This window comes from Thunnus thynnus, chromosome 20, assembly GCF_963924715.1.
Source record: "Thunnus thynnus chromosome 20, fThuThy2.1, whole genome shotgun sequence".
Classification (NCBI taxonomy): Eukaryota; Metazoa; Chordata; class Actinopteri; order Scombriformes; family Scombridae; genus Thunnus; species Thunnus thynnus.
The window spans coordinates 17,721,914-17,734,614 of NC_089536.1; the positions used below are offsets into that span (position 1 = coordinate 17,721,914).

The window sequence follows — 12,701 nt, forward strand, 5'->3', positions numbered from 1 at the left end:
CGACAGGAATACTGACACCTGACGAAATGAACCAATGAACGCTTACGACGTTTAAAAGCAAAAATGTCGCTGCTTTCATTGTGAAGCAAAGGAGCCGCTGTAAACAAATATCTTTTTTTATTCTGTAAAACACAGAAAACGTCAGGTAAGCTTCACATTTAGTGAAAAAAAAACAGACAGCGTGACTGTATTTAGTTTTTTCCTTTTATGTATATTTGCACCCGGCTTATCGACTACATTTTAATACATTGAGGAATGACATCGGCAGCTAACGGCTAACGTCAGCTAGCCAAATAATGGAAAACGTAAAGTTAGACTGAGTGTTATCGCTTAGAAATTTACTTCAAAATAGCTCAATGGTTGTGTCTTGGGAACTTTGCTATTATTTTACATGTGTGTATGTTCGATTATACCAGGATGAAGGTGGTCAATTTGAAACAAGCCATTCTGCAGGCATGGAAGGAGCGTTGGACTGACTACCAGTGGGCAATTAATATCAAGAAAAACTTTCCAAAGGGAGCAACATGGGACTATCTTAACCTTGCAGGTCAGCCATCGTGTTAATAATGTGGCATTACACTTGTTATCTTGTTGTCATTTCTATTGTGGCTCTAGATGCTGTGTGTTTATATTCCAGAGGCCCTGATGGAGCAGGCGATGATTGGCCCCTCTCCTAACCCCCTTATTTTGTCATACCTCAAATATGCCATAAGTTCTCAGGTAAGAAAAAAAGCAGTGTTCTGAAAAAAGGTGTAATTGAGCAGTGTGTCCAACTGCAAGCTGTGAACATTATCCTCTCTCTCATTCTCTTTCTATCTCTCTCTGTAGATGGTGTCTTATTCCAGTGTGCTCACAGCTATCAGCAAGGTAATTTTGTGCTTGATGACAATTACGACAACTATACATTTTACAATAAGACGTGAGAGGTTTTCATGAATATGTCTCTTTTCTGATAGTTTGATGATTTTTCTCGGGAGCTGTGCGTCAAGTCACTGTTGGAGATGATGGATATGTTCTGCCATCGTCTAAGGTATGTAAAATTTTCCATTCCAGTTTTGGTCTCTATCATTTTCACACCTACATTCTGAATCATAACTTGTACCCTTTCATGAAGTTTATGATTTGTCCCTATGTGTAGCACCCTCTAATATTAATAGACAATTAGAGAAACATCGTGCAAATATAAATCATTCAGAAAACAGTACTAAACCTTTTAATAATACTATATGTTACTGTTTTGTAGGATTAAACAATATGAGGAATGATATATGCAGAAAGCACTTTTATTAAAAATGAGTTACTTCTTATTACTTTTAATTGGCTCACACCTGCAGCTCATCCAGAGTGCTGCTGCTGCTAAGCTTTTTCTCAGCTCTAGAAGTAGTGATTATATAACACCAAGATCACCTATGTTCCACCAGTTACCCTTTAATTTTTAAAATTACATTTTACTCATTGCCCTGGAATAACAGCCCAGGTTCTCTGGGCTGGTTTGAGCCCATCAAAATTATTAACCCCATCAAGAGCTGCAGATAGATTGTTTTAAAGCGCTTTGATATTTGTAATAGATTACTTGCTCTTTTGATATGATCGTTTTATGTAGACTTGATGTTTTACTACTTGCGTGTACTTTTTGGTCTGCAAAGAAATTAATTTTTGCAATGTTCTTCTCTTTAAATGATCTCTTAATTCACTGTGTCTCATCTCTGACTCTGAAGCTGTCACGGGAAAGCAGAGGAATGCATTGGGCTGTGTCGGGCTCTGCTTGGGGTGGTGGTGTGGCTACTGCAGGGCTGTGCCTGGTACTGTGAGAGGCTGAGGGAACTGGGCCTATCAACCAGCACAGAGGCCATTCTGAGAGCCTGTCAGGAGAGGCTACACATTCTGATGTGCAGCACCAAGAACAGAGCCCTCGTACACATCGCTCGCCTGGAGGAACAAGGTGTTAGGATTGTGTGTGTCTGTGTGCCTGTGTATACATAGGATTGTGAACAATGCATAAGAGTTTTAACAGTATATCAATTAGTTGATATATTAGTCACATATATGATGACATGATGACATTCTGCCCTTCCAAATTTTTTTTTTTTTCCTTTTTACAATTTATTGACTGTTGTAAATAGTCAATTAGGAATTTGTAAAATGTTTCTCAAATATGAAGATTAGATATTATCATAATGTCAGTAGATTTGATACTAGAATGCTACCTAAACTTTAAAAAAATCTGTTTTAGTTGAATGTTATTGTGCGTGTTTATTATGAACATGAAGTCTTAGAGTGTTTCTGCTGCTATTCATTCACAGGTTCCTGGAGTAATGTGGAGCAAGCAATACTTAAAGTGACAGATGGCCTCAGCAGTGTACCTAACCAGACACTGAGGACTAAATTAGAGGAGAGCGTGTCACTGGTAAAAGGGTAAGAATTTCCTCCTCATTCCTAAATAAGGCAGAGCTATCATGCTGTTTTGGCATGAAGCTGCTAAGTTTAAGTGTGACTGTGTTAATTTAAAGACCATCACAATCAATCTGCCTCTTGCTAATTCTTCACTCTCTCCTCAGTATTCCCCTGATGCTGTCTGTGCAGTGTGACCCTCAAGTCCACGCCTCCTTCCCATCAGTCCATGCCTTCATAATGCTGGAAGGGACCATGAATTTGACAGGGGAGACACAGCCACTGGTGGAGCAGCTGATGATGATCAAAAGAATGCAGGTGAACTTTTAGTCGTAGAGAGATGTAATACAAAGCTACCTTAGTGTTTAAAATGTTTCCCAGTGCTCCTGTAACCTCATCATTATCACGTCAATGAAACCACTTTGAATAAAGTTTTACATTTATTGTGTACTTATTGCATACTTGCAAAGTTTTTCTATTATACCAGCCAGATTAAACGGTGCAGGCAGTGTTTCTATATTGTTTTATAGCAGCAGTCTTCTCAAAATTTCTGTCCTCCACAGCAAATCCCTGCTCCTATTTTTGTGTTGGAGATATGGAAGGCCTGCTTCACTGGCCTCATTGAGTCACCAGAGGGCACAGAGGAGCTCAAATGGACTGCCTTCACATTCCTCAAGGTGAGATTTATCTCAATCATGAGGACTCATCATCATGAATTTATTTCTCTGAAATAATGTAAACTGATTTACATCCGATACATGATTATCATGATCATAATCATACATGATTAAGTATTGCCTTTGTGAGCCATATTATAGATACCACTGACAGAATGACATTAGCATTGTCACCATCTTTGCACATGATGTCTCTGCTCATCCATGCTTAAAGAAATGCATTTCTTTTTTCATTTTCCCAGATCCCACAAGTTCTACTCCGACTAAAGAAGTATCCTCAGGGTGACAAAGGACAGGTAAAACAGTTGGCTCACTGATGTCTTTCTATCAACTGAGCACACATAGTTAAGAGCAATTAGTACTGCCAAACATATCTGTCTAACTGTCTAACATATCAATCAATAGTTTGTGTGTTTAAAATATAATGTAATGAACCTCCACTATAACTTTAAACCATGGCAAATATATTTTCCAGGACTTCATGGAGGATGTGAATATTGCATTTCAGTACTTACTCAAGCTCACACCACTGCTGGACAAAGCGGATCAAAGGTGCAAGTAAGTGCAGCCAAAAACTTGCTACGACCATCTTCATTGCCCGTTACTTCATTGTAAGACATTATAGATAAGAAAGTCAGCTAGATGTCAGGTAAGGCAGCACTGTAGCCTTTACCATTTTTTTAAATCATTTTTCCTTTCCTTCTTCACATAGCTGCGATTGCCTCGGCATGCTGCTACAGGAGTGCAACAAGCTTGGCCTGCTGTCTGATTCAAACACAGCCAGCCTCACATCGAAACGGTACACGTTCCCCTCTCACAGTGAACATATATGATTCAGAACATTTCAACATAAGGATTGTATCAACAATCAAGTCCTGCAGTAACCTCAGTTTTGTCTTACTTTTGTTTTAAAATGATGATAAATGTAGTTTTATTCACCATATTCACACAATATCCCACACTCCATATCTCCCTTTCCCCCTTGCCCTCTCCCTTTTTCTCTTTCTCTTTCTTTCTTCTCTCTCCTCTCCCCCTCCCTCCCTGTCCCCCTTCCCCTTGCACATTTGATTTAGGACCGAGGACAGGGAGTTCGCCCCAAGGCTAAAGACAGCAGAAAATGCCAACATCCAGCCTAACCCCGGTCTCATCCTGAGAGCTGAGCCTACTGTCACCAATATCCTCAAGGTAGTGCACCGTAATCTGATCTAAACGATATTACAGTGCTGGTGGTTTTAGGCCTGATCAGTACTAAGTAGTATTCATAATGGGTCCAGAAATGCCAAAAAGGGCCCAGAGAATAGGTACAGAAATCTAATTACATTAACGCAACAAAAACCAGTGTGCGATGTTGTGGAACTCTCTCTGTCAGGTTGTGCCTGGTGTTGTTTCTTTTTCTTTCTTTTCTATATTAATGCAACCCAAGTTCTCGGCCATGTAAGGTACGATAGGGAAACATTGTTACATCTAAGAGACCGCATAGCCGAAGTGTCCTTAAACCTCTTAGAGCTCCAAGCCTTCCTGGAACTACAGCGCCATGGCAACGAGATGCCAGTAAATCGCCTGCATTTGGCACACAAACACCTTGCTTGTTTTATTTATTCAAAATCATTATTTATATCCTAGTATAATATGCTGCTGCACTGTGGTGCAATATCCAGACTGGTGCAATATCTTTTTTTTAATGTATTTTTTAACTGTTGCTCCAGTACTTCATTAGAAGTTCTGTGAATAAATGTTGGAGTGTTGTAAAGAACTGTAAATAATGAAATATCTCTCCTTTTTTTGCTTTTTTCTGAGATCCTGCTCATTTTGATCAGACTTGATTTGTGAAAATTTTCACAGCACCCTAATCAATTTGCTACAGGAGAGAAACATTATTAAATGAAAGTAGTCAAAGTTCTCAAAGATCACAGCACTGCAATGACTTCACTTTTTATATAAAAAAACTGACATAACTTTTTCCTTCTTGTTCATTAGACAGTAGATGCTGACCACTCTAAGTCTCCTGAGGGCCTTCTCGGGGTCCTTGGGCACATGTTGTCTGGAAAGAGCCTTGATCTGCTTCTGGCAGCAGCAGCTGCCACTGGGAAACTCAAATCATTTGCCCGAAAGTTCATTAAGTAAGTAAATGGATACTAGACTGTAAAAAGAGACAAATGGTCCTCACAGTCACCAGACCTATGACTTTTGTAACAGTTTACTACCTTACCACCTATATTTTAAAGGGTGACAAATTTCAAATGTTGCGATGTTTCCTAGTTGGAAACTCCAGTTGGCTCATGAAGTGTTTTTTTTTTTTCTAGGCTTAATGAGTTTCCCAAGCACATCAGTGGCGAAGGATGTAAGTTCAAATACAAGAGTGATGTGTTCCAATGTGGGAATTTCTTTCCTCACTGACATATTATCTGTTGAATGAGATACTAACACTGAGGATTTTCCTCCTCTCCCTCAGCCAAATCTGCATCAGTACGGGCCCTGCTCTTCGACATCTCCTTCCTCATGCTTTGCCATGTGGTCCAGACATATGGCTCTGAGGTCAGTAGATGGGGATGCTGGGTTGCATGTTAATGGACAGGGATCTGTGTCATCTCTCCATTGTGGTCAATTTGGCCTGTTTCAGTCCATAAAATACATGGCGGACTTATGTCTACTCTTTCCAGGTGATCCTGTCAGACCCCAGTCCTTCAGGGGAGACGCCCTTCTTTGAAACATGGCTACAGACATGTATGCCGGAAGAGGGCAAGACCCTGAACCCAGACCACCCCTGCTTCAGACCTGAGCCTGGCAAAGTAGAAAGCCTGGTGACTCTGCTGAACAACTCCTCAGAGATGAAGCTAGTGTGAGTTGAAGATAAATCTCAAGTCAAGGAACTGGTTCCAGTTTCCCAAAAGCATCTTAAGGCTACAATGATCTTAACCTATATTGCATACCATAACGTAGACAACCATTCCATATTGTCTGGGTTTTTGAAGGCACTTTTCATATCTCATTTTGTTTCTAGTCATTTCAATTTGCACAACCTTGGAACTTATTTGAGCCAGGAATTCCTTTACAGCAAACATACGTACATATATACGCAATTACATACAACACTTGTACGTAATGGCAGCACTTTTGTCTATGTGTCTCAGATGAAAGAGTTTCCTACCCACACACCAATGCACCAGACAGGCACACTATTCTAATCAAGTGCTTTAAACTTCATTACCATGCAATAATTGTGGCTGTGACGGAAAGGAAAAGATTATAATGTTTAATGATCATAATAATTTGTTATCAGACAACTGTGCTGCTTTTGATGTACTTGATAATTTTTTTTTTTTTTTCAATAGACTAAACATTTAATTTAGACTGGTTTCCTATGTGCAAAGTATATGTTGCTTAATCAGATTGTGGTCTGAGTTTATATAGCACTCTCTAAATGTGTAATTTCCTGTGACATTTATCTGCTCTTATAGTCAGGTGAAATGGCATGAAATCTGTCTCAGCACTCCAGCGGCTATCTTGGAGGTCCTGAATGCGTGGGAGAATGGTGTGCTATCTGTGGAGGCAGTACAGGTCCGTCCCATATTAATGTTCTTTTTTTTCCTTTTATCTTCCTGTAAATGGATAACATTCTTGTCCTTCCTGACGATTACATATCTAAGAATTCTCTTTTCTCCTAATTTTGGAGTTTGACTCATTCCTCAAGTGAGTGTGACATATTCTGTGGAAACTGAAGTAGCAATGTGTTAACCACTTGCAACAGCAATGACGTCTCCATTCCATTCAAGTTTTCGAATCACGCAATGGCTCAGGATGCAGTATTAGTCGGAATCCTCTTTCCTTTTATTGTACCCTGCATTCCATTAACCACATCCTTCCTTCCTCTTTTTCTTGCTGTAATCTGCCATCTCTTTTTGAGTGTAGAAGATCACTGACAACATCAAGGGGAAGGTGTGCAGTATGGCGATCTGCGCCGTGGCCTGGCTGGTGGCCCACGTCAGGATGCTGGGGCGGGATGAGAGGGAGAAGCCCCAGACTATGATCCGACAACTTGTGACCCCGCTGTATGGGGAGAACACTCTGCAGTTTTACAATGAACGGTACAAATGTTATATTTCACTAACACACCAACTTGTACTTGACAATGTTAGCCCATGATGAAAAGTGTGTTTCAATCCAGTCTCCTGAACAGTCCTTTATTACAAGAATTAACAATTACGTCCGCTCCCCCACACTTCCACCAGCGTGATAATCATGAGTTCCATCATGGAGCACATGTGTGCCGACGTCTTCCAACAAACGGCTGCGACTCTGCGTCCCCCAGTTGAGGGCCAGGAGCCAATCCCGTACCGCAACCTGCTGCCCGCCAAGGAACCCATCCACACGGCTCTCAGCAAGCAGTTCCAGACGGTGCTGCGCAAAGGCTGGGTGGACAGTCGAGCTCTGCACTTGTTTGAGAGTCTTCTCAACATGGGAGGGGTCTTTTGGTTCACTAACAATTTGGTCAAGGTAGGTGGGCCAGGAAAATGTTCAGACAGCTTAAGGTTTAAATAAGTAGAAGCTACACATCTGCCCGATTCTGTTCATTTGTGGCAATATGTGCAGCTTCATTTCTTAGTAGAAGTGTTTGTGTATGTATTTAAGTTGATTCTGTACATATGAAAGAAGAAGCATCAACAACACTGACAGTATTTATAAGCATAGAATTCAATTTATCTTTCTCTACTTTCTCCATAAATTGTTTTGTCTATGAAATGTCAGATAATAGAGAAAAATGTTATAATTTTATAATTATTACAATCTCCCACAGCCAACAGTGACGTCTTCAAATGTCTTGTTTTGTCGACCTCTATTATCTGACATTTTATAGACAAAACAATTTATGGGGAAAGTAATTGGCAGAATAATTGATAATGAAAATAATTGTTGGTTGCAGCCCTATTCCTAAACAGGTTATTCTAGCATAATTATAATGTTGACAAGCAGTGTCAGTCGGGGTGACTGTGGCTCAGGAGGTCCACTTATCAAAACATTGCTTTATTGTACCACTAGTGGTCAAACACATCATGTGGTACCTTTTTTAAAGATGATGAAAGTTCACTCTTGTGGTATCAAAGGTGCATACCAAAAAATCTTAACTGGAGTATGGCTAACAGTCAGATTACTTTATATGTAATTGAAACATTGCGTCATATTTCAGGAGCTGCTGAAGGAGACTCGACAGGAGTGGGCCAATCGGGTGGTGGAGTTACTCTACAGTATCTTCTGCCTGGACACTCAGCAGATCACCCTCACATTGCTGGGTACCATACTGCCCAACCTGCTCACAGACTCCGCCCACTGGCACAGTCTGGCAGACCCACCTGGCAAAGCACTGGCCAAGTAAGAGACGCTTCATACTTTGATGGTTGATGATGATGGGAGTGGTTTTGGTAGCTTTGAATCAGGTGTTAACTTTGCTCTTCTCATCTAACTCCTCAGGTTGTCTGTCTGGTGTGCACTCAGCTCTTACTCCTCTCACCATAAAGGCTTGTTCTCAGCTCATCAACGCAAAAGGCAGCGAGAAGATATCGAGGTAAAGCAGTCACACAAGGCCCGTTGCAGTATGTGTCATAAGGGCTATGTATTGTGTGAGTCATGAAATTTTCAGAGTGAGAAACCAACATGTTGAAGTAAATACAATGATTAGATTTTTATAACTGATATTGACACTAAAAGTAAGTAGGATAGCACTAACTATTATCTAAATGATCTCCAAGACAATGTTGTGCCTACCATGTGTATTGTTGGCTGCAGGACTACAGCAGCCTCTTTCCCTTGGATGACACTCAACCCTCTAAACTCATGCGTCTGCTCAGCTCCAATGAGGATGAACCCGTAGCCCTTTCCAGTCCAGGTCAGTCTATAAGTGTGTGTGTTTTTATATTTTTATATATATATATATATATATATATATATATATATATATATATATATATATATATATATATATATATATATATATATACTTTGCATATATATAAATTAACATGCGACCTTTCAGTGATGTGTCTGTAAGTGTGAGCCGGGGGATTATGTAAAATACCAGATGGTTTCTGAAGTAAATTGACTTTCTAATGTTACAAGCCAGTTGCTTCTTGTAAGCCCTTTTAGCTAAATCAGAGGAGCATAAATAAGCTTATAAGCCAGCCTGTCTTACCTTAAATGATGAGCAGACCCACATGGAATCTGCTCCAGAATGAAAATCTGCAGAATTCAGCGGAATGTTTTTTGCTTGTAATGTGATACTTAAGATAATAAAGATTGTTTTTGAGCAAAAATAAGCACACAAAATACATTAAAACAACCTAAAATTACCTCAAGCAGGCTGAAAGAAATATTTAGTAGATTTTAGTAGAACCATTGAATTTGAAACAGTTCAAAACAAGGTGCAAACATTTGTTGGAAAAGTCAACCAGCATAAAATGCAGGACACATGGCCACTAAAATGCAAGGTTCAATGTGGAGCAGAAAGAGCAAAATTAATCTGTGAAAACATTAACCATTAATCATCTCCCAACAATTAACACTTCAACACATAAACGAACAAATACATAAATAAATAACTGGTAAGGCCTTTGATCTCAACTTCACCAAATATCTTTTGAGAACCTCTAAAAACGGCAAAGGCAAAAAACATGACACTCAAACATAAAACTTACAAGCAGCATCTCTATTGGTTTAAAATCTGTGGAAAATCTGTGCAAAATCTGCGCAAAATCTGTGGAGGTGGCGTTGGAATTCTGCGGCCGCAGATTCCGTGTGGGCCTTACGATAAGTGCGCGTCACCATCTTGCCCGTCAGCAGGTTTTAACTTGAGCACTGCCGTTTTTACTTGTAACAGTTCAACAACAGGAGGAAGACTGAGAGCAGTACAGGTTTTGTATTGTGGTTCCCAGCAACTACTTTCATCATGCAACCAACCTTGCTGATGTAATGAGCATTCAGGCTATCGGCTTTGGGAATTTTTATTTGTTTAATTTTGGCTACAGCCTCATGGAGAAATCACCAGACAGGGCATCAAACATCTGTGTGTTGCATGACTTAGGAAAAAATGATGAGCCACTTTGCTTGATGCAATCAAGATTGAAACTCAAAGTTTTTTTTCATTCCACCTGTTTCCACTGAGTCATTTAGAAACTGTATATACTATTCTTACTTAAAAGTATGGTGGCTTGCCATTAGTTTAGGGTTAGTGCTTTAGTGGTGAGGTTATTTTAGGAACAAAGGAAGGAGAACATGTCAGACGGAGTTTCACAACCTGTTGTCAAGATTGCACTTGCCTAACACCAGCACAACACAAGAGGTATAACTTCTACTTCCCTGTTGACATTCATTTGTTGTGTGTATGTTTTTCCTTTCCCCAATTAACAAATTAAAATGAAAACAAAACTTTTTCCACTGTTTCTCACATCACGTGTTCTCTCAAAGGAGACCGATCGATGAGCAGCTCCCTCTCTGCCTCCCAGCTTCACACTGTCAACATGAGGGACCCTCTCAACCGAGTCCTGGGTGAGATACTCGTTTACCTTTTTTCCTGCTTCTTGCAAAGAATCAAACCCCAGGCTTGTAAAACAGAGAAAATGTGTCCTACTTTCTATGCCTCCCTTGCTGCCTTCTTAACAAAGTACTCAGGAATACAGACAGGAGACAAATTAAAGGATAAACCTGAGTAAATTAGTTCAGACACAATAAATGCTGATTCATACATGGCTTACTGAGTATGAAAATAATGGAAATCATATTCTATGGCCTCCACAGTCACCAGATCTCCACCAAATTGATCATCTGTGGGAGATTTTAGGCTGCTGTGTGTGACAGTGATCACCATTATCAAAAAAAAACAAATAAGGGAAAGTCTTTTCGAAGAATGGTGTTCATCCCTCCACCAGAGTTCCAGAGACTCAGAAAATCTATGCCAGGGAGCACTGAAGTTGTTCTTTAGGCTTGTGACTTTCTGAGACACTTTATTGCGTTAACCAAAAAGCTAAACTCAGTAAATTCACTTTTTTTTTTGTTTGTTTCTGAGAATCCTGCAGGAAATGCTGTTGCACAACTGTTCTGGTAATCAGGGACTTAGCGTTATTTGCTAAATTTGGTTTTCCAACTGAAACATTTGTAAAATGCTCAACCTCCACCTGTTCCCATCTCCCCAGCCAACCTGTTTCTCCTCATTTCCTCCATCGTTGGCTCCAAGATGGCAGGACCTCACACTCAGTTCGTACAGAGCTTCATGGAGGAGTGCGTCGACTGCCTGGAACAGGGTAGTCGCGGAAGCATCCTGCAGTTCATGCCCTTTACAATGGTGAGTTATGAGTAAAGAGAGGAGGCTAGACAGATGGTGATAAGGAGGCAGGGGGAGTGGCTGTTACATCAGACATTATTGGAAACGGTCTGAAATTCCATCCCAGATTCAGTGTTCGTTCCAAAGGTATTTTAAAAGGTCGCTTTAGTGAAGAAGGATAAAACCGAAAGAGAGACCAAATCCAAGGTTGAGATTGTGAGTTATATCTACCTGTGCTTTATGTGTTTTCACCAGATTAAGTAAACAACAGCAGGCGAATGTTTTCAATACAATAAACTGGTTTAGGGGCACCATCCACTTCTGTTCCCAGTGGTGACAATTGAGTGTTCAAATGCATTTTTAGTAGTTAAATACATTCAAAATGTGAAGAAGGAAGTTGCCCTAAAAAAAACAGATCAAGGGTTAAAAAATGCCCTCTGAAAAACCATGACTAGGTGCTTTTTTTGTGTGCCTTGAGCAACATGATGTCCATTGAACCACACTATTACTGATAAATAAAGGTGATTCTTCTTCTGTGCATCCAGGTCTCTGAGCTGGTGAAGCTGCCCGCTTTGGCCAAACCTAAAGTCGTCCTGGCCATCACTGACCTGACTCTGCCGCTGGGGAGGAGAGTAGCTGCCAAAGCCATCTCTGCCTTGTAAAACTGTGGGTTTAAATTTACATCAGTACCAAATGAACCCATTGTTTGTTCAGTGACTCAGTGCTGGATCATCCATTTAAAGGGGATTGTCTTTTATGGCAAATGTTCATGATCATGTCTCTGTAAACACTTGTTATTTTATATGTTCTTTTTCATTCTTAAAGAAATGTGTAAATATTTTTTAGAATAAAAAAAAACCCATAATGATAATTGTCTTGTTTCTGCTCGCCAGTATTTAAAGTGAGTTATTTTACGTGCAAGATCATATTATATTGAGTCACATTCGGAAATCACAATAACATGAGATCAGACCACTGTGATGAATACGCCAGAGTCAGGTGCATTGTCACATGTTAGTGAGGCTACCACATGACACTACGTACAAGGGATTTTGGACCATCCTCTGAGTAACGAAAGCTCCTTGTGGTCATCAGTCAGACATCCGTCGATTGCAACACTTCCTCAAGTAAATCTGACTGGCACTAGTGTGGCAAAAATGACACATAAGCCTCCATTTCACTTTTAGTTGCACTTCTCTATTACAGTATTAGGTTCTGAATTTTAGGAGTAGTTTCATTGATGACATAGCTCATGCGTAATTGTGACCCAGTGTGCCAGTACCAGATGTGTCAAGAGTGCATTGTAATTGCCAAATAGGAACAAA

General features: G+C 40.1%; 1 protein-coding gene across 2 annotated transcripts; it reads left to right on the top strand.

Annotated features, from left to right (window-relative positions):
* The first annotated feature begins 43 nt into the window (after positions 1 to 43).
* med24 (mediator complex subunit 24) lies at positions 44 to 12,247 on the top strand. 2 transcript variants are annotated; one of them, XM_067576838.1, is made up of 26 exons: positions 44 to 145; positions 417 to 547; positions 638 to 720; positions 829 to 867; positions 957 to 1,030; positions 1,719 to 1,942; positions 2,304 to 2,415; positions 2,559 to 2,709; positions 2,955 to 3,068; positions 3,311 to 3,364; positions 3,544 to 3,626; positions 3,781 to 3,867; positions 4,142 to 4,253; positions 5,046 to 5,188; positions 5,372 to 5,409; positions 5,521 to 5,603; positions 5,729 to 5,907; positions 6,527 to 6,626; positions 6,978 to 7,153; positions 7,298 to 7,562; positions 8,254 to 8,435; positions 8,535 to 8,628; positions 8,850 to 8,949; positions 10,524 to 10,604; positions 11,249 to 11,397; positions 11,922 to 12,247. In XM_067576838.1, the coding sequence occupies exons 2-26, from the start codon at positions 418 to 420 to the stop codon at positions 12,036 to 12,038; spliced, it is 2,970 nt and encodes a 989-aa protein (XP_067432939.1). In that variant the 5' UTR covers positions 44 to 145; position 417; the 3' UTR covers positions 12,039 to 12,247. The 2 variants fall into 2 exon arrangements, with proteins under 2 accessions (XP_067432939.1, XP_067432940.1); XM_067576839.1 differs by having other exon boundaries at positions 4,154 to 4,253.
* Positions 12,248 to 12,701: the final 454 nt, after the last annotated feature.

Coding starts and splice junctions, on each gene's coding strand:
- med24 (XM_067576838.1), top strand. CDS start 418: ATGAAGGTGGTCAATTTGAAACAAGCCATTCTGCAGGCATGGAAGGAG. Junction 3,069..3,310: donor CTGCCTTCACATTCCTCAAG/GTGAGATTTATC, acceptor TCATTTTCCCAG/ATCCCACAAGTTCTACTCCG. Junction 4,254..5,045: donor CTGTCACCAATATCCTCAAG/GTAGTGCACCGT, acceptor CTTGTTCATTAG/ACAGTAGATGCTGACCACTC.